The sequence below is a fragment of the Leopardus geoffroyi genome, chromosome C3 (assembly GCF_018350155.1).
Source record: "Leopardus geoffroyi isolate Oge1 chromosome C3, O.geoffroyi_Oge1_pat1.0, whole genome shotgun sequence".
Classification (NCBI taxonomy): Eukaryota; Metazoa; Chordata; class Mammalia; order Carnivora; family Felidae; genus Leopardus; species Leopardus geoffroyi.
In genome coordinates, this window is record NC_059338.1 from 58,964,269 (window position 1) to 58,984,205 (window position 19,937).

Consider the following 19,937-nt stretch of genomic DNA (forward strand, 5'->3'; position numbering starts at 1 on the left):
GAGCTTCCCAGGAGCCCCTATGGAATGCATTTTTATATATATTTATAGATGATAGATAGGTAGATAGATAGATAGATGATAGATGATGATGATAATGTTTGATAGATACATAGATACACAGATACATAGATACATAGAGAAAAGGGGGATATGGCCAGTGAGTCCCAGGAAGTGAAGGTTTAGGTAGCCCGGGTAGCCATTTGCCGAGTCTGTGCAATACCCCCTTTTCAATTAGCAGGGAATAGGAAGAGTCAGAAAGGCAATGACTGGACGCAGAGCCCAGGTACAAGGTACCCAGAATGTGCCATTGGTAGCCTCTCTCCCATCAAAAAAAATCTGGTAGGACCAGGGCTGGTGGCCAACTCATGTGTGCCTCTCTCCTGCCTTCCATTCAAACCCCTTTGGCTGTAGGAGACTTGAGGATACTGCCTTCCTTTATTTTACTCTTCAACTGTGCCCTTGACTTGGCACTCACAGGTACCAAGGCTGTCCCGTCTAACGATGTCATAGAAGGCTTAATTAAAACGTGGTGGGGGTTGTTGCTCAGGGCCTTCCCCGTCCCTTCCAAAGATGGCCCTGACAAAGGACAGGGCCGGGGGGGGGGGGGGGGGGGGTCCTAACTCATTCCCAAGGTAGAGACCAGCTCCTTGTGGATGTGGGGGTTGCCATCCGGGTAGGGGGTGGGTACATTGTTGGAAATCGGGCCATGGAATTACTCAGCGGAGGAAGCTGCCCAGATTCATCCCTCGGAGTGAGCGAGCCCGGGGACAAAGAGGGGCCCAGAGAGGCTGGCCGGCGGGCCCCTGCGGCCACCCCGCCGACCCGCCCCTCTGTGTCCCTGTGCCGGCTGCAGGCCTACATCTATTTGAATGAGGGGGAGAGGCTGCTGAGGACGCTCAAGAAAGACAAGTCGTGGAGTCACACTTTTGAGTCCGCCACCTTTCACAGCCTCAAAGGCGAGGTAAGAAGCCACTGGAAACACGAGCACGTGTTCTTCGTCCCTGGGGCGCTGCGGAGAAGCAGCACAGGTCAGCCCTGTACCTCCCGGCCGTTCCTCGCGCTTCTCACCCTTCCTCGCCCTCGCTTGCCAGCAAGGTCTCCCTTGACCTTGTGGTTGACGTCTTTACGAAATGTTTCTTTAACGGACCGGGGCGGGTGAACACTTTCTCAGCGGCCGATGACGCACAGCAAAGACGCGATGAGAACTCGGGTCCCTCAGCCAACCATCCTTCCAGGCATACATTTGTAAACATTTACAGTTCTGCCAGGGCGGGTTTTGTTAAGTTTGCCTTTGTGTTAAGAATCCCCCAAATACGTGTCGTTGGAACTTGCCGATGAAGTCCAGGATCCCTGCTCTTTCTCCTTCCTCTCCCCGCCCCCCTCCCCTTGTCCCCTGCAGGTCTGTTTCAAAATGGGCCACATGGTGCTTGCCAAGAAAATGCTGCGGAAGGCACTGAAGCTTCTCCACCGAATCTTTCCTTACAACTTAATCTCCCTGTTTCTCCAGACCCATGTTGAGAAAAACAGACACTTTTACTACCTAAATCAACAGGCCCAAGAGAGCGCACCTCCAGGGTAAGGGAAGGAGCTGGGAACAGCCGAAGGTCTCACTCCGCAGAGGGAGACCTGCACATACTTCATCAGCGTCCAATGCCTGGGCCCCTAGGGGGCGCCAGAAGGCAGGGTGGCTCTGACCTAGCTCACTGGTTCGGGCAGAGCCAGTAGGGGGAGGGCCTCCCAGGACAGGGCGGGGTGGCCCTGGAATATTTCACAGCAGCTTTTGTGAAAGGGAATTCAAGTGACAAAAACACCAGGAAGCCCTTTGCCAAGTGCCCTGCCCTACTCGGTCCCATCAGTGCCTCTGTGGAAGCTGCAAGCTCCCGGGGCCTCCGTCACAAGCCCTCTTCCATCCAGGAGGTACAGCCCTGGGTACTGTCCCTGCCCAAAACTAAAATAGCAGGTGCCCAAGGCATCTGCAGAGGACAAACTGCCACCCATCTGTGTATCCCATTAGGGATGTGGGTTGCAATGGGGGGGGGGGTATCCATCAGTCAAGATTAAACCATTAAGATTTGTACACTTCCACGCATGTCAATTTTGCCTATAAAGAACTATAAAAAAAATAATGATGGTGGGGGGATAAACTGAGTAGGGGGACAGAATGCCTAGTTAAATTTGAAGTTCAGACGGACAAAGAATCACTCTTCTCGTGTACATACGTCACGGAAAATGTTCAGGACGTTTGCAGTCTAAACAAATTATGTGTTTTGAATTGCAAATTGAACCGGGCATCCCACCCTTTCGTTCCCTAACTTTCACAAGCCTAGTTTACAGCCACTTGCGTGAAAGGAGCAGGAAGTGACCTGCAGGAGGGAAAGGGTGGGGGGGGGGAGTGAAACATCTACAGAGATGTTCTGTTCGTTTCAAACCCCGCCCCCCCAGAGGTTCTGACCTCAAAAAGGAGGACAAGAAGCAATGTTAATGCCAGAGTTTCCAGGGCCGTCATGAACGTCCCATGCTGTCCACGTTTCTTCCGAGGCTTTAAAAAATAATTTCCACCACAGAATCAGCGTCATCAATGTCTAAATTGGAAGTACCTGGAATTCGTCTTTAAAACCTCCAGGATATCTCTGTCTTCCCCCTTTCTCATCTTTATTTAAAATCTGCTTGTGGATAAATATTTCTAATTACATTTCGTTTTCTTGGTTTTGTTAAATCACTAATATTGCAGCCAACTGGCTCAGGTTCCCATCGTTATCATAAATAAAGGGGATCGTTGGCTACATTATCAGTTAAGTGGCTTGTCGAAGCCAGGACTGCGAACCCAAACATTCTTTGTAGGTCGTCATCCATCCTCCCCTTGAATACCTCCAGCACGGGAGGCTCACCACCTCTCATGACGTTCCATTCCACTGTTGGAATGTGTCTTAGTCTGCTCAGGCTGTTGTAACAAAATAGCATCGACTGGGTGGCTTATAAAGAGCATAAATCTATTGCTGAAGTCTGAGGCCAGAGTGCCGGCATGGTTGGGAGAGGGTTCTCTTCAGGGTCGCAGACTTCTTTTAGCTTCAGATGGTGGGAAGGGGCTGGAAAGCTCTGGAGTCTCTTTTATAAGCGCCCTGATCCCTTTTATGAGGGCTCATCTGCATGACCTTATTACATCCCAAAGGGCCCACCTACTGTCACCGTCACTTTGGGGGGTTAGAATTCAACCTGCAAATTTGGTGGAGATGTATTCAGACCATAGCAGAGTGTGATCGTTAAAAAATGCTCATTTCCTTCGTTGAGCTGACGGCCAGCTCCCGAGAGTAATGTTCAGTGGAGGAAATGACACATGAGAATGGCCAGGCTGGAAGTGGACAGAGCTGGCGTCCTGGCACAACCACGTTCTAGCCGTGTGGCTCTGAGTTACTTAGGCTGCCTGAGTCTCACCTGCTGACATAAAATGGGGCTCATCACGTCTGCCTTTCTCGCGGGGTTGTTATCGGAATCAACCGTGATGAGTGATGTAAATGGGCTTTTTCAATAACTTCACTGAAGTGGCAATGCCCTGCCTGGGGATAAAGCGACTTACCTCGATTACCCTAACTAATCATCACAAAGTAGGCATCGCGCTCCCCGTTCTGTGGTCGAGAAAACGTGCTCCCTAAAACTGAGTGTGCTTGTGCCTTACCACGTTGCAAAGGGGGCAAGGACTCACGCCCACGTCTTGACCCCCCAGCCCGCAGCGGGGGTGCTGGGCCGGCGTTCCCCTCAAGCACGCCGGTGACGGTATTCTATGCCCCTCGTGTGTCTCCAGGAAGAGGAGGCTGGCGCAGCTTTACAGGCAAACCGCCTGCTTATCCCTGCTGTGGCAGATATACAGCCTAAATTACTTTTTTCACTACAAGTACTACGGCCATCTGGCAGCTATGATGCAAGTAAATACCGCACTGGAAACCCAAGACGATTTTCAGGTAAGGCTGCCTTTGTGGCAGCTGCTTTGTCAATGTCCGTGTCTCCCTTGGGAGGGTCCTGGCGGAAGCCGGCAGGGCTTCAAAACCATGGGGGTGTACCCAAGGCCTTCCCGGCTGGAGTGTTTCGCCCAGGCCGATAGTTCTCAAGCACTTGGGCCCCAGCGTCACTTGATGCTTTCAGTCGATTACCGGGGACCGCGAAGCTGTTTATGTCTACGGGTTGCATCGACCGAAATTGTGAGCAACGAAAACGGAGGTACTAAAAATACTTTCAAAGAAGGATAAAGCTCTTACCTCCGTAATGTTTCCATTGAAAGATAATTTTCCCCAACAAAAAATTTAGTGACAAGGGTGGCACGGAGTAAATTTTTGCAAATATCTTAACGTCTGGCTTCATGGGAGGCACCTGGGTGCTCAGCCTGCTTCTGCCTTCGCTCCGTTCCAGCATCAGGTGTCGCCCCTGGAAAATGCCACTATATGCTGGTAGAGAAAGAGGGTAAAAAAAGGAAAACGTTAAAGGATAATTGTTTAAAAATCTATTTTAACATGTATTTATTTTCAAGAGACAGAGAGAGAGAGAGAGAGAGAGAGTGGGGGAGGGGCAGAGAGAGAGGGAGACACTGAATCTGAAGCAGGTTCCAGGCTCTGAGCTGTCAGCACGGAGCCCGACGCGGGGCTCGAACCCATGAACTGTGAGATCATGAACCGAGCTGAAGTTGGACGCTTAACCCACTGAGCCACCCAGGCACCCCAAGGATAATTTTTTAAAGTTTTATTTTTGAGAGGAGGGGAGGGACAGAGAGAAGGGGACAGAGGATCTGAATCAGGCTTTGCGTTGACAGGAGAGGGCCCCATGCAGGGCTCGAACCCACAAACCGCGAGATCATGACCCGAGCCAAAGTTGGACGCTTTACTTTACTGACTGAGCCACCCAGGTGTCCCCTAAAAGATAATTTTTTTTTAAAAGATAAAATCATGACTCTTAGAAACATAAAAAGAACACATATCAAAGACTCTATTAAACACTTTAATTACTGAGAGCTAGTAAGATGTTACAACTTGTTCTAAGGAGAATTCAATTATGACTGGATGCAAAAATAGCCCAGTCACGGGGCAATAATCACACATATTCCCCGGAATACTTACATGTCTATGCAAGAGAATAATTTACAATATTATCAGTTTTCTTCTGCCTCATACAGAGTTGTAAAATAGCCCAAAGACAGTGAGAAGCAGAGATAACCTTCACGAGTGAGCCAGACGGGACACCCACCAAGTTTGTTGTTTGTCTGTTTCCGTCTTTCACCATGTTTCCTGACGCAAATATTGGCTTTGACTTCCGGGCACTCCCTAAAGTGGTCTCCAGGGACCTCCGGGGATCCCAGGACCACACTGGGAGAACTGCCTAAATTGTCGGGAGGAGGAATTGCCTCTGCCCTTCAGGGTCCTTCCAACTGGACTAAGAATCAAGTTGCCAGGAGACGGTTTCACGGGAGAAAATAAAATACAGTAGTGTATGTACAGGGAATCCACACACACATGAAGTTCGGTAAAGCAGGCAGTTGGGGGCCAGATAAAGAGCTTTTCCTTGAAACTAATAGAATGCCATATGTTAATTATATTTCAATTTTAAAAATGAAACAAATTTGTTTAAGCCTAAAAAAAAAAAAAGCATTTTCTGAGTCTGCTGGGTTTTGATTGCCCTTTTTTTATTTAAAAAAAAAAATTTTTTTTAACCTGTATTTATTTATTTATTTATTTATTTATTTATTTTCAACGTTTATTTATTTTTGGGACAGAGAGAGACAGAGCATGAACGGGGGAGGGGCAGAGAGAGAGGGAGACACAGAATCGGAAACAGGCTCCAGGCCCTGAGCCATCAGCCCAGAGCCCGACGCGGGGCTCAAACTCACGGACCGCGAGATCGTGACCTGGCTGAAGTCGGACGCTTAACCGACTGCGCCACCCAGGCGCCCCTAACCTTTATTTTTGAGACAGAGAGAGACAGAGCATGAAAGGGGGAGGGGCAGAGAGAGAGGGAGACACAGATTCGGAAACAGGCTCCAGGCTCTGAGCCATCAGCCCAGAGCCCGACGCGGAGCTCGAACTCACGGACCGCGAGATCGTGACCTGAGCTGAAGTCAGACGCTTAACTGACTGAGCCACCCAGGCACCCCTCGATTGCTCTTAATCAAAATAATGTTCGTGCCACAAGTGGCCCGTCTGGGGGCAGCCTGCCCTCGGCTCCTACGAGGTCAGGAACTGGGACATCTTCCATTAGATGAGGAAAACTCCAAGGGACAAGATGAAGACATTATTAAGCTAAATCCAATTCAGCTAATGAAAATGACCTGGTTCCCTCATAAAAAGTACATCAAGTCTAGGTTTCTTCCGGGGCAAGAACTTCCTCTTGTGGCGATTAATTATCGAGAATTAAAGGAAATGGTGAAGTAGCACTGTAAATGTTGGAGGAGCTTAAGTTCCTGGCCAGGAATCTGCCTTTCGGTAGACCAGGGCACATAAATATGTATAAAGCCCATCAAATATAGTCCTCTGCCTATATGCCGTCCTCGTCTTGTGGCTTCCCGGGCCACTACACCCAGCCATGTTAGACTCTCTTGGCTCCTCAAACATTAAGTTCAATCCCCTTGTAGTGTCTTCGCAATGGACATTTCCTCTGCCTTGAGCGCCCATACCCTGACCTTTCCTGGTCTCTGTGCTTATCAGCTGGAAGGTTTCCTCCTCCATGAAGCCCTTCTTGACCACCTAACCCAGGGAGTCTAACCTGTTTTAGTAGCTCTTATTACCATCTGGCATTTACTTGTTTGTTCTTTTGTTAGTGTGCAGCCTGTGTCCCCGACTGGCCTATAAACTCCATGAGAGTAGGGACCTTGTCTGTTATCTTTTCCACATCCTGAGCCCCAGTAATAGTGTCTGGCACATAGTAGGTGCTCAACAAATATTTACTGAATGAAATGCTTTGATTCCCCTCCACACTTGGGGGCTGTCTCTTAAAAACGCGGTGGCATTAGAGGACAGGAGAAGACAGCGGAAAAGCCAAAATCGGAAAGTGAACCGAAAGAGGCTTGATCTCAGCTCAGGTCATGGACTCACAGTTCATGGGTTCAAGCCCGGGTCATGGTCTCACAGTTCACGGGTTCAAGCCCCACCTTGGGCTCTGTGCCAACAAGGTGGCCGTGACAGAGGGCAGAGCAGCCTCTGGGTGCTCCAGAGCAGATGAGGCACTCAGTGTCGGATAACAGAAAGAGCTAGAATGAGTCCCGAGAGAGTGGTTTCCAGAACTTTACCTATCTGTGGCGTGACCACTGCCAAGCCACATAACCACCAAGCTTTCTATTTTCCCGACCAAATGAAGCAGTCGGACGCCATGCTCTTGGTCCGAATCCAAGAAGTCCTGGGCTCTGCCACAGCGTTGGACATCTCCTTCGCCCCGCAGTCCTCTCCTCTCCACGGCTTCCGGCTGCCCTGCCCTTCTGGTGGCGCCATCTGAAACACGGATCAGGAGCACAGGAGCTCCCACAGGTTGACTTGTGGTTTAACAGGTGCCCACAGAACTGCCCGCAACACCGAATTTGTGGACCGCGCATTTTGTGGGATTTGACGAATCCTAGGAAAAAGTCCCTTTTTCCTATTTATTTTTAAGTTTATTTACTTTGAGAGAGAGAGAGAGAGAGAGAGAGAGCTGGGCGCAAGGGGGGAAAGGGCAGAGAGAAGGAGAGACAAAGAATTCCAAGCAGGCTGCGTGCCATCAGCCCAAGCCCCAAGGTGGGGCTTGAACTCATGAACTGTGAGACCATGACCTGAGCCGAGATCAAGAGTCCGTCACTTAACTGACAACGCCACCCAGGTGCTCCCAAAGCCCCTTTCTCCTAAATGCCTCCCCACTGACTGCCCTCCGTACCTGACGCTTCTAATCAGGGATGCTTCTTTAGCAGGAACTTTCTTTTCACCTGTCCCTAAGCGTTCATGTCCTGGTGCAACTTTACCACTGAAAAGAGTTGTTTATAGAGTAACCAACTTCTCCTGAGTCTCAAAACTCAGTTTACGACTACTCTTTCCTCTTTTTACATGCAAACAAAGCCAACCCCCCCCCCCTTTCTTTTTTGTTAAACAACAGAAGGATGGGTACTTCTCACAAACTAAACGGTCACAGAAACGTATAAAGTCAAAAGGAAAGTCCCTCCTGTCCCTCAGATCTCCTCCCCAAATAGGTAACTACTGTGAGCACCTCAGAGTGAACGCTTCCAGGCTTTTTGCTTTGCAGTCTTATATCCACATATATAAGCTACGGCTTTTATTTTTCACAAAAACTGAAATTCTTCTATTTTGCTTAAGGACCCTGGGGCCAAGGGAGCCCTCGAGCTTGTCCCGGATGACCCAATAAAAAGGGCGCAGAGACCCAGTTTAATTTCTGCACCAAAGCCCGTGCGTTGGCCAAATGACCGGTTCCATTCTCAAGCTTAGTAAACAAACACACGTGTACCGGCCCACGCCGGGTGGTGTCCCTGGGCTTCCTGCTTTGGGTGCCATCTGTGTGTCACCTCTCTTCTCCACTTCTGCCATTTCAGATCATTAAGGCCTACCTGGATTATTCACTGCACCACCAGCTGGCCGGCTACCAGGGCGTGTGGTACAAATATGAAATCATGGCCATGGAACAGATCTTCAACCTCCCCCTGAAAGGCGAGGGCATTGAAATCGTGTCATATGTGGCTGATAAACTGGGCTACACCAAGCTTTTAATGGGTCACTTGGACTTGGCCATTGACTTAGGTAAGGGTTGTCTGGGCGAGAAGGGCCATGCAGATACCAAGGAACATCCTGAAATATCCTGGAATTGCTTTCTTCCCAGGCTCTCGAGCCCAGAAGATGTGGGCACTGCTCCGAAATCCTAACAGGCGGTATATGGTCCTCTGCTGGCTTAGTAAATCTCTCTTCTTGAAAAACAGGTATTTAGCCGAAAGCATTTCCCAAAATTAGAGGGAGGAAGCCATAGGAATTGAGCGTCCTGGGTTCACTTTAGCCTGGCCATTGGCTGTCAAGGGAGCAGGATTTACGGTAAGATGTGACTGACGATCATAGACTTTGGGACACCACTGCTCTTTGCACGGCATTTTCTTTTTAAGATTTTATTATTTTCATTTTATTTATTTATTTATTTTTATTTTTTAAAATTGACATCCAAATTAGTTAGCATCTAGTGCAACAATGATTTCAGGAGTAGATTCCTTAGGGCCCCTGACCCATTTAGCCCCTCCCCCCTCCCACAACCCCTCCAGGAACCCTCTGTTTGTCCTCCATATTTATGAGTCTCTTCTGTTTTGTCCCCCCCCCGTTTTTATATTCTTTTTGTTTCCCTTCCCTTATGTTCATCTGTTTTGTCTCTTAAAGTCCTCATATGAGTGAAGGCATATGATTTTTGTCTTTCTCTGACTCATTTCACTTAACATAATCCCCTCCAGTTCCATCCACGTAGTTGCAAATGGAAAGATTTCATTCTTTTTGGTTGCCGAGGAATCCTCCAATGTGTGTGTATATATATATATATATATATATATATATATATATATATATATATATTTATATATATATACCACATCTTCTTTATCCATTCATCCATCGATGGACATTTGGGCTCTTTCCATACTCTGGCTCTTGTCGATAGTGCTGCTATAAACATGGGGGTGCCTGTGTCCCTTTGAAACAGCACACCTGCATCCCTTGGATAGATGCCTAGTAGTGCAGTTGCTGGGTCAGAGGACCAGCAATTTTTTGAGGAACCTCCACACTGTTTTCCAGAGCGGCGGCACCAGCTTGCATTCCCACCAACAATGCAAAAGGGACCCCCTTTCTCCGCATCCTCGCCCACATCTGTTATTGCCTGAGTTGTTCATGCTAGCCATTCTGACAGGTGTAAGGTGGTATCTCATTGTGGTTTTGACTTGTATTTCCCTGATGATGAGGATGTTGAGCATTTTTTCATGTGTCAGTTGGCCATCTGGATGTCTTCTTTGGAGAAGTGTCTATTCATGTCTTTTGCCCATTTCTTCACTGGATTATTTGTTCTTTGGGCGTTGGGTTTCATAAATTCTCTATAGATTTTGGACCCTAACCCTTTATCCGATATGTCGTTGGAAAATATCTTCTCCCATTCTGTCGGTTGCCTTTTAGTTTTGCTGATTGTTTCCTTCGCTGTGCAGAAGCTTTTTATCTTGATGAGGTCCCGGTAGTTCATTTTTGCTTCTGTTTCCCTTGCCTCCGGAGACGTGTTGAGTAAGATTTTATTATTTTTAAAAATAACCTCTGCATCCAGTGTGGGGCTCGAATTCCCAACCCTGAGATCGTGAGTCCCACGTTCCACCCGCTGAACCAGCCAGGCCCCCGCTGTGTGTACATCATCCCTAGTCTGTTTACTGTCTTCCCCTGGTATGGGAGTCAGGCTGCCAGGTGGAGGGAAAGGGAGGAGTCTCACAGGGGAGGCAGAAGCCCAGAGAAGGGCAACCAGGACCGGAGGCTCCAGCCAACTTGGCCTGACTCTGGTGGCCCTGACGCAGGGGTCCGTGACAACAGTTTGAGCCAAGAGCCAATTTGAGATTTGGGAGTGGCTTTGAAATTTGCGAAAGGGCCACATTTGGTCCGGAATTGCGGGCAGGATGAAGCTGAGCCCAGCGCTAAACTCCATCCTCTTCTCCCCAGCACCTCCTAACCTTTACCACCTTCCTTTGCCCACAGAAACAAACAATTGATCCAAGTGCTGGGGTGGCTGTGGGACCTTTCTATATCAGAAGAGCACATCTTCAGCAAGGCTTTTTTCTATTTCGTCTGCCTGGACCTCATGCTTTATTCCGGTAAGCGTGGCTTTGGAATTTACAAGAAATTGGGGTTTAACACGCGGTGTTAGTGTGGTGTGGCCGCTCTCGGGGCTGGGGTCTCGAGCCCACTAGGATTCCGGCTGGAACGACCTATCGGACAGGGAAGGGGAGAGGGTGGTGTAAGAGCTAGGAGCTATCTGGAAGGTGGAAGGGTTGTGAAGGACCAGCAAGGAGGAGAATTTGGCCCAGAAGAACCTGACGGGTGTAAGCGGCCAGTTTAGCGTCAGATCACTTTACACACAAGTGGTAGTGACTGACAGTGTCTTACTAGAGTACTTGTTAGCAGAATATACGGACAGACTTCACGCTTTACGAGGAGCGTTGGATTGCCAATGGATCCGGGCACCGGTAGCTGCTCGGAGATTCGGAAAAGGAGCTCCACCGACGAGGCAGCCCTCAGTGTCCACAATAAACCAGAGGGGCCGGCCTGGGCATTTGTTCCCCAACACGGAATTTTTTAAATCAAAAGGGATTTTTTTTAAATGTTTATTTTTGAGAGAGAGAGAGAGAGAGACAGAGAGTGAGCAGGGGAGGGAGGGGGAGACACAGAATCCGAAGCAGGCTCCAGGCTCTGAGGTGTCGGCACAGAGCCCGACGCGGGGCTCCAACTCACGAGCTGTGAGATCGTGCCCTGAGCCAGAAAGTTGGACGTTCAACCAAATAAGCCACCCAGGCGCTTCCATCACCATGTGATTTTGAAAAGGGCTGTAGATATTGCTGCCAGCAAGGGAAGCATGGCAGGGGCGGGGCGGGCAGTGTGGTCACAAGGTTGTTGCAATCCACTGGACCGTCTGGATTCATAAACAGAGATTAAGGCCTCTCCCCACAGTGGGGACGTCTCCTGGAAGCTTCTAGGCCAGAACAGGACCACCCCCGCCCACCAGCAAAGCTCTCCTGTTTCTCTGTTGTTTTTTTTTTTTTTTTTTTTAGGCTTTGTTTATAAGACATTTGAAGAATGTTTGGAATTCATATACCAAAATGAAGACAACAGAATCCTCAAATTCCAAAGTGGAATCCTCCTGGGACTTTACTCGAGTATAGCTATCTGGTAACAATGTGTTGCACTCACTAAACTCCCACGTTTGAAAAATGTTGACTCCTGAAGAAGGGGAGATTAACACACAGAACGCACACACACACACACACACACGCACACACGCACACAGAAATGAAAGAAAAGAATTTATGCTTTGTTGTACCTGAGAGATTGAAGGCATTGAAGGCCTCGGGGTGGATTTACACTGAAAGGCCCCTTGGGGATCATCTTGCCCTTAAGCAAGGCCGCCACGGCTGTAGTCAGTGCCACAAGCATTTATTACCTACACACCATGGCGTGGTAATACAGAGAGGAAAAGAGTACTTGCTACTGAGGAGTGGTGGGGTGCGAGGGAGACTGGTAAATAGCACCATTTGTGGGGCGTCTGGGGGGCTTAGTCAGTTAAGCCTCCACTCTTGGTTCCGCCTCAGGTGTGATCTCCCAGTGTGTGAGTTCGAGCCCCGCATCGGGCTCTGTGCTGACTGCGCGGAACCTGCTGGGGATTCGGTCTCCCTCTCTCTCGGCCCCTCCCCAGCTTGCTGTGTACCGCCCTCTCTCAAAAAAAAAAACAAAAAACAAATCAATAAACATTAAAAAAAAATAGTGCCACCTGCCCACCCCCCCCCCAGATGGAATTATATTGGAAAACATTGTTGATAGAACGGATGTTGGAGGATGTGGCTTATGTCTGCAGGTATCTGCAGGCGGGTGGGCTTCCTAATGTTGAAGCCCAGGATTAGACTTTGCCCACTCAGCAGGAGGCAGTTCTGGAAAACGGCAGTTCTCCCCCATCAAGAGCTTTCCACCCTGTGGCAGAGAGAAGCGTCACACGAAGCTCCTTTACGCGGGCCTCACTGCCCCTCAGGATGGGGAGGGGCCGGGTGCCAAGCCACACCTGCCTACCTCCTACACTGCTGTCACCTCCTGACCACAACTGTGGCTGAACGCCTTTCACTCATTAAGTTTTCAACTCCGTAAACCTGCAGCTATGGTCGTACCTTCAAAGAAGTAGATCAACAGCAAGCCTCCAGAACATTCATCAAATGACTTCCGCAGCCACTCCCAACATGCTACGTGCAGCCATGGTGTCCAGTATTTATTTGGACTCTGTGATGAGTGAAATGAGCATCTGAAGACATTCCTGTCTAAAGCGCCACAGACTAGAGCAGTTCCAAATTTGAAAAGAAATCTATTCCGAAATTCCTTGGGAGACATTAAAATCTAAAAATTAATTGCCCTTACCAGTAAAGAGTCCAAAGAAATTAAAGTTCAAAGTCAAATGAACTCGCCCGGGTGAATTAAAAATCCAAGGAATCTAAAGTCTGAAAGTCATCCTAGTTTCTTATTCTACTTTCTTTCAACGGCTGTGGCCTAGGCCTGTGCTTGTCACACGTTAGTGGGCACAGGAATCACCTGGAGAGCTTGTTAACACTTGTTAATGGATTCCTGGCCTCGTCCCAGTCCCCAGAGTGATTCAGCAGATGGGGGCTGGACCAGCGAGCCTGCATTTCTAAGCAGCATCCAGGTGACACGGATGTTCCCAGTCCGTGGCCCACACTTTGAGTAGTACTGGCCTAGGCCATCTCTCTCTGGAATTGGAGCAATTTCTTCAAGCTCTAGAATTCATAGCTCCAAGTGTTTGATGATCCTTTTAGAGTCCAAAGAGTTAAGTGCTTGCTAATATTAGCCGAGGGTTCCCGAGGAGTCTATTCATCACGAACCATCCACACATTCTCTTCTTGCCCTGTTCCATAGCATATCGTTTCTCCTGGGGAGCCGGCGGTGGGCTCCAGGCCCAGGTCCGGGGGGCTGGGCCTGCAGGGAGACCCATTTCAGAACATTCCAAGGGCGATACTGATTTGTCTTCTTCTTCTGTGCTGGCGCAGGTATGCCAGGCTTCAGGAATGGGACAACTTTCGCATCTTTTCCAGTAGAGCTAAAAACCTAGTGCCAAGAAGAACCCCGACAGCTCTTTACTATGAAGGAATCAGTAGGTACATGGAAGGGCAAGTCCTCTACCTTCAAAAGCAGATTGAGGGGCAGTCTGAGAACGCTCAGGACAGTGGAGTCGAGCTGCTCAAGGTGAGCCAGTTTCCAGGATAAACCACTCCGTAAGTGGATTTCTGTCTACCTTCTCGTGAAAATTATTTTCTCTGATTCCAGAATTTATATATTTATTTAAAAAATTCTTTTTTAATGTTTACTTGTTTTTGAGAAAGAGAGAGCATGCGCAGGGGAGGGGCAGAGAGAGAGGGAGACACAGAATCTGAAGCAGGCTCCAGGCTCTGAGACATTAGCACAGAGCCTGATGCGGGGCCTTGAACTCACGAAGAGTTCGAGATCAGGACCTGAGCCAAAGTCGGACGCTTAACTGAGCCACCCAGGCGCCCCAGAATTTCTATGTTTATAGTACAGTTTTTTAAGGTAACTTCTTCCCCCCAAATTGGAAGGAAATACAAATTGCTCACAACCTTACTACTCAGAGGTAACCACTTTTTACAAAGAGAGACATCACTTTTCAAGTCTTTTCTCTGTGTGTGCCCATGTGCACATTTCCATTTTTAAAACATGCTATCAAATAAAATATATTGTGAATAATTTCCCGTCATTAAATTGTTTTCTACACCACGAGTTAAAAGGAAGCATAGTATTTTATCTTATAGATGAAGTCTCCTAGATCTTGTTAGATGATATTGCCAAACTGTCCTTGGATAGAATTTTTTTGTAGTATTTTACGGCAGTTATTATGATAAACATCTTGGGAGGTTAAGTCTTTGCACATGGAAATTAAAAATATTCAGCTGATCCTGAATGTGTCTTTTAACTTAAAAAAAAAAAAATTTAATGTTTATTCTTGAGAGAGACAGAGTGTGAGTGGGGGAAGGGCAGAGAGAGAAGGAGACACAGAATCTGAATGAAGCAGGCTCCAGGCTCAGGACCTGAGCTGAAGTTGGACGCTCAACCGACTGAGCCACCCAGGTGCCCCTAAGTTAACTTCTTTTTTTTTTTTTTTTTTACACTTATTTACTTTTGAAAGACAGAACAGGACAGAGCATGAGTTGGGGGGGGGGGGGGGCGCAGAGAGATGGCGGGGTAGCAAAGAATCCAAAGCAGGCTCCAGGCTCTAAGCTGTCGGCACAGAGCCCAACACGGGGCTCGAACTCATGGACTGCGAGATCATGACATGAGCCAAAGTCGGATGCTTAACCGACTGAGCCACCCAGGCTCATGTTAACTTCTTAAAAAAACAAAAACAAAAACTTTTAAAATGCATTTTCAGACACTTCAGTATAAGCATTACAGGACGTGCGTATCTTCCACTCACCGAACAAACGTGTGCTGCTGAGTGCAAAAACACATAAATAAATAACACTGGCCTCCTGCCTGATATGCAGTAACCACCAGATACTAGGCGCTGGGGTGTGAGGGGGAGCAAATCACACCCGGTACCCGCCTCTCGGAGTTTACAGCCTAGGCTGGGCAAACCCTCCAAGGGAAGAAGGGCCAAATCTCCTGTTGACTTGACAATGCTTTGCCTTGTCCTCTTCAAAACTAAGCCCATGTGTATTAGTTTTCCATTGCCGGGCCCCCAGTTACCACAAACCTAACAGCTGAAATCACACAAACCTCTCATCGCACACGTGGGCAGGTCAGAAGTCTGGACAGGCTTGACAGGTTCTCTGCTTAGGGTCTTAGAAGGCTTTAAAATCAAGATGCTGACCAAACTGCCTCTGGGTAGGGATCTTCCCTAGAGATCTCGGAAGATATCTGCTTGCAGGTTCCTTAAGGTTGTGAGCAGAATCCAGAGGCTGAAAATTTAGGAATGTCTCTGTTTCAGAGATGTCACAATTTGTCAAAGCAAGGCATCCTGGGACTTCAAGGCTTCTTGAAGTACAAGTAGCTCGTTTAATCCTCAGAACGTTGTTAGGAGGAAGTCTTCGATCTGCCCAGGTAGGAGCTGTGCTCACCACTCTCCTACGATACCCAGGCCCCGGGGTCTCCTCCTGCAATTTGTTCACACTGCTTACCGATCCCTGCCTGAAATACTTAAAAGGTCATCGTCACCTCTGCTTAGAGGTACGTTCTCTTTGGATACAGAGCATGTATTTGTATTTCTGTTACATAAAGCATTCTGCTGGCTTCCATTCAGGGTATGGAGTTGCTTGGTTACCTAAAACATTATCTTGCTTTATGTGATTATTCTGTATTATGTATTATTTACGGAATCACTTCATGTGATTTGATAGAGTGTCTGGAGTTGAGAAAATGACTCATGAGAATCTCAACCAGGCTCCGCGCCGAGCGTGGGGCTCAATCTTACGACCGTGAGATCATGCCCTGAACCGAAATCAAGAGTTGGACGCTAAACCGACTGAGCCACCCAGGCATCCCTGTCACTATCACTTTCAAATATTGATCGAATACTAATAAAGGGGGCCACTTTTGGCCAGTCTGACATATGAAAGTCCAGGTAGATAAACTAGCAGATGATGAAAAGAAAGCACGTCTTTATTTAGTGAATAGTAAAGTGATAAAACTCCTCTATCCCAAAGACAGTACAGGTTAAAAATACAATACTTACCGGGTTCAATAAAGATGAGAAAAACACGGTCTTTGTGCTCAAGAAGTTCGTGATTTATTTGACTTCGAAAAGGAAGTGGGGGGGGGTGGTGGAGGGAGCGGAGACAACACAGGAACACGAATGAATGAAGCACAAGCTTGCGTGTATCTCCCACGGCACACAGAATGATGCCTTGTTCACAGCAGGTGAGCATTTCTTAGATAAATAATTGATAGACTAAATAGACGTGTTAACAGGTCAGTCAGGAAAACCCAACGTTTTGATCCCATGTCTATCATATTGAAATAAAAGCAACAAAACAATAGAACATCGTTTCGCTGGGCATCAGATTAGCAAAGACACGTGAGAAGACAGACTCCTACTCTGAAAGACTCCCATAAACTTTCCAGAGAGCGTTCTGGCAAAATATCTTTAAACTATGCACGTTGGTTAATTCTCTTCCTGGGAATTATCCTAAGGAAATAATCAGATGACAAACAAAAATTTGTCTACAAAGATGTTGATCTCAGGTTTATAGCAGTAAAAAACTAGGAGAAAATGAAAACTATATGCACTTCAAAAAGAAGATTGGTGGGGCGCCTGGGTGGCTCAGTCGGTTAAGTGTCTGACTTTGGCTCAGGTTATGATCTCGCGGTTTGTGAGTTTGAGCCCCGCATCAGGCTCTGTGCTGATGGCTCAGAGCCTGGAGCCTGTTTCGGATTCTGTGTCTCCCTGTCCCTCTGCCTCTCTCCCACTCATGCTCTGTATCTCAAAAATAAATAAAAACATTTAAAAAAAAATTTTTTTAAAAGTTTGGTTAAGTCAGAAATGGTACATTTAAACATTGGGATATTTTACCTAAAAATTCTGAATTTCTGACTCTTCTTTTAAAAATTAGAGTATCTGGTGACTCCAAGCCCACATGCCTAAAGGACAGCTGTTGGCCGGCATTGAGAGGTGACACTTGTATAGGGCACATCTCTAGCATGACATAATCCCCTCTGCTCTTATCATGCTATAGCCAGCCTGCTTCTTTATGTTCCTTGCCTGACTCTTGTCAGCATTTGAATTTGTGAGCTCTGATGTAAAAGAATCATGTCACTGGAAAATGTTTATCATGTGATGCTAAATGAGAAAAAAAGTTGCCATACTATGTGATTAGTATGATCCCAATTGGGGGTATGATATGTGTGTGTATGTGTGTGTGTGTGAGAGAGAGAGACAGAGAGACAGAGAGAGAGAAGTGGGAAAGCATGTACCTAAATGTTAAAAATATTTCTTTCCGGGTGCTAAGCTTATGGGTGATTCTTTTTTTTCTTCCATTTTTTCCCCCTAAATTCTGAACAGTAACTTATATTGCTTTGGTAATAAAAAGAAAAGGTACTTTAAAAAAAAAAAAAAAGCGCTTGCCGGAAAGGGTTAGTGAGCCCACCCATATTGCATGCTTGGTCCGGGTAGAACGCTGAAGCTACCCCACTTGACGCGTGTCACTTTGTGTCCACTACATCCTATGTAATGTCTCTGTAATACGCTTTTTCATTTGATTGCTTCAATCTTTGAAACGTTCCCACATCATCCGTGGAGAAAAAATCGTTGCGGCCAAGAACGCTTTCTGATTCTGATATGCTGTTTTTCCTTTAGAACTTGGAGAGCCTGGTGACCCAGAATACCACTGGCCCTGTCTTCTACCCGAGGCTTTACCACCTGATGGCCTACGTCTGTATACTCATGGGAGACGGCCAGAACTGTGACCTGTTCCTGAACACAGCCTTACGGCTCTCTGAAACACAGGGGAATGTGCTGGAGAAATGCTGGCTGAACATGAGCAAAGTACGTAACACCAGCCAGCAGGTGGCGTGGGGATGCCCACCCTCCCAAGGAAGCCCCAGAAGCCTACCGCCTCGTTAGCTTTCCCCAAGCACCAAAGGCCATCACGGGCCTTTCTGGACTCTTCCTAAAAGGGGCGATAGATCCGTAGCTCAGGTGTGTGTGCCTCCTCGTCCCCTTGGAGCTCCCATGGAACCTCCCTCACGTTCAAATCTGCTTTGGCAAGATCTCTGCCCCTTCTCTGCAGCCCTCACCGCTTTCCACTTGGTGTTAATGTTGCTACGCAGGTCTCTCCTCCTCTTGAGAATGTGAACTCTTCGAAGGCGAACATCACGCGTAGCATCCAGCCCAGCGCCTTGTACTCAGCACTTGTTGAATAAGCGAATGGGCCTATACTTCCGTGTGTTTATTTAGAGTCACGTGTCAGTAGCCTAGTCTGGGGGGCAAAATTCATCATTTGTCTGTGGGTTCGTGTGGTTTAAAAGCACAAGGACCTGGGGGCGCCCGAGTGGCCGAGTCGGTTGAGCGTCTGGCTCTTGATTTTGGCTCAGGTCATGATCTCACAGTTTGTGGGAGCACGGAGCCCGCTGGGATTCTCTCTCTGCCCCTCCCCCATGTGCACATGCATTTTCTCTCTCTCTCTCTTTCTCTCTCTCTCAAAATAAGTAAATAAATATTAAAAAAAAAAGTACAAGGACCCTGGACCAGTTCTGGTATCAGACCAGGCTTGATCACGTAACTCGGGGAGCACTGATTAATTCTTCACCCTTTCTCTCCTCTCAGGAATGGTGGTACTCAGACTCCGAGTTAATGGACGACCAATGGCTTCAAACAGTCTCGAATCTCCCCTCCTGGGAAAAAATTGTATCGGGCAAGGTAAACATGCAAGATATTCAAAAAAACAAATTCCTGATGAGAGTTAATATCCTGGACAATCCTTTCTAACCTTTCGTGAAAAAGAACAAAGATTTCAGTAAGGCTCCCTCTCTTGGATGATCCATTAATAACCTTTCTCTGGAACCAGCACCCTCCAGGTTCCTGCGTATTCTCTTCCATTCCAGACACCGAGGCAGACGCTCCGGGTTCTTCTTTCTTTTTCTGGAGGGTCAGAAAGGGTCAGCAGCCTCATGCTTACTTTCTCCTAGCTTTACCCAAACTGTACCTGCCTTTCATTTTTCAACTCGACCTGTTCATTTCAGCCCAGGCAAAATGTGTGTCCTGTGGAAAAATATGAATATCAAAATGGTTCATGCAGCGACAGATACATTTCTAGTTACTCTATTAAACTGAAAATGTTTATTTTTACGTGTCCAGTTGTCCCATCTTTTGTATGTCGCACGGTATGGCAAATGGCACATGCTTTTCACGGTCTGTAAGGGCAAGATTTGAAAAGACACATTTTGGGGGCGCCTGGGTGGCTCAGTCGGTTAAGCATCTGACTCCGGCTCAGGTCATGATGTCAGGTTTCGTGAGTTCGAGCACACCGCGTCGGGCTCTGGGCTGACAGCTCAGAGCCTGGAGCCTGCTTCGGATTCTGTGACTCCCTCTCTCTCTCTTCCTGCCCCCCCCCCCCCCCCCGCTCATGCTCTGTCTCTCTCCGTCTCTCAAAAAATAAACAAAAAAATATATATATAAAAAGAAAAGACATATTCGTAGCGCCTGAC

General features: G+C 47.6%; 1 protein-coding gene across 8 annotated transcripts in view; it reads left to right on the top strand.

Moving 5' to 3' along the window:
• Window positions 1-19,578, top strand: part of ADCY10 (adenylate cyclase 10) — a 76,993-nt gene extending 57,415 nt beyond the window's left edge. For 4 of the 8 annotated variants that reach the window (XM_045453030.1, XM_045453024.1, XM_045453025.1 and 1 more), the window contains 10 exons: window positions 854-961; window positions 1,400-1,575; window positions 3,800-3,956; window positions 8,546-8,750; window positions 8,830-8,926; window positions 10,710-10,825; window positions 11,780-11,897; window positions 13,772-13,967; window positions 18,088-18,276; window positions 19,057-19,578. In XM_045453030.1, the coding sequence (XP_045308986.1) occupies window positions 854-961; window positions 1,400-1,575; window positions 3,800-3,956; window positions 8,546-8,750; window positions 8,830-8,926; window positions 10,710-10,825; window positions 11,780-11,897; window positions 13,772-13,967; window positions 18,088-18,276; window positions 19,057-19,218 (1,524 nt within the window). In that variant the 3' untranslated portion in view covers window positions 19,219-19,578. Of the gene's footprint in view, window positions 1-853; window positions 962-1,399; window positions 1,576-3,799; window positions 3,957-8,545; window positions 8,751-8,829; window positions 8,990-10,709; window positions 10,826-11,779; window positions 11,898-12,196; window positions 12,208-13,771; window positions 13,997-18,087; window positions 18,277-19,056 lie in introns of those variants that run through there. The other 4 variants (XM_045453026.1, XM_045453027.1, XM_045453028.1 and 1 more) reach the window with 4 other exon arrangements.
• Window positions 19,579-19,937: the final 359 nt, after the last annotated feature.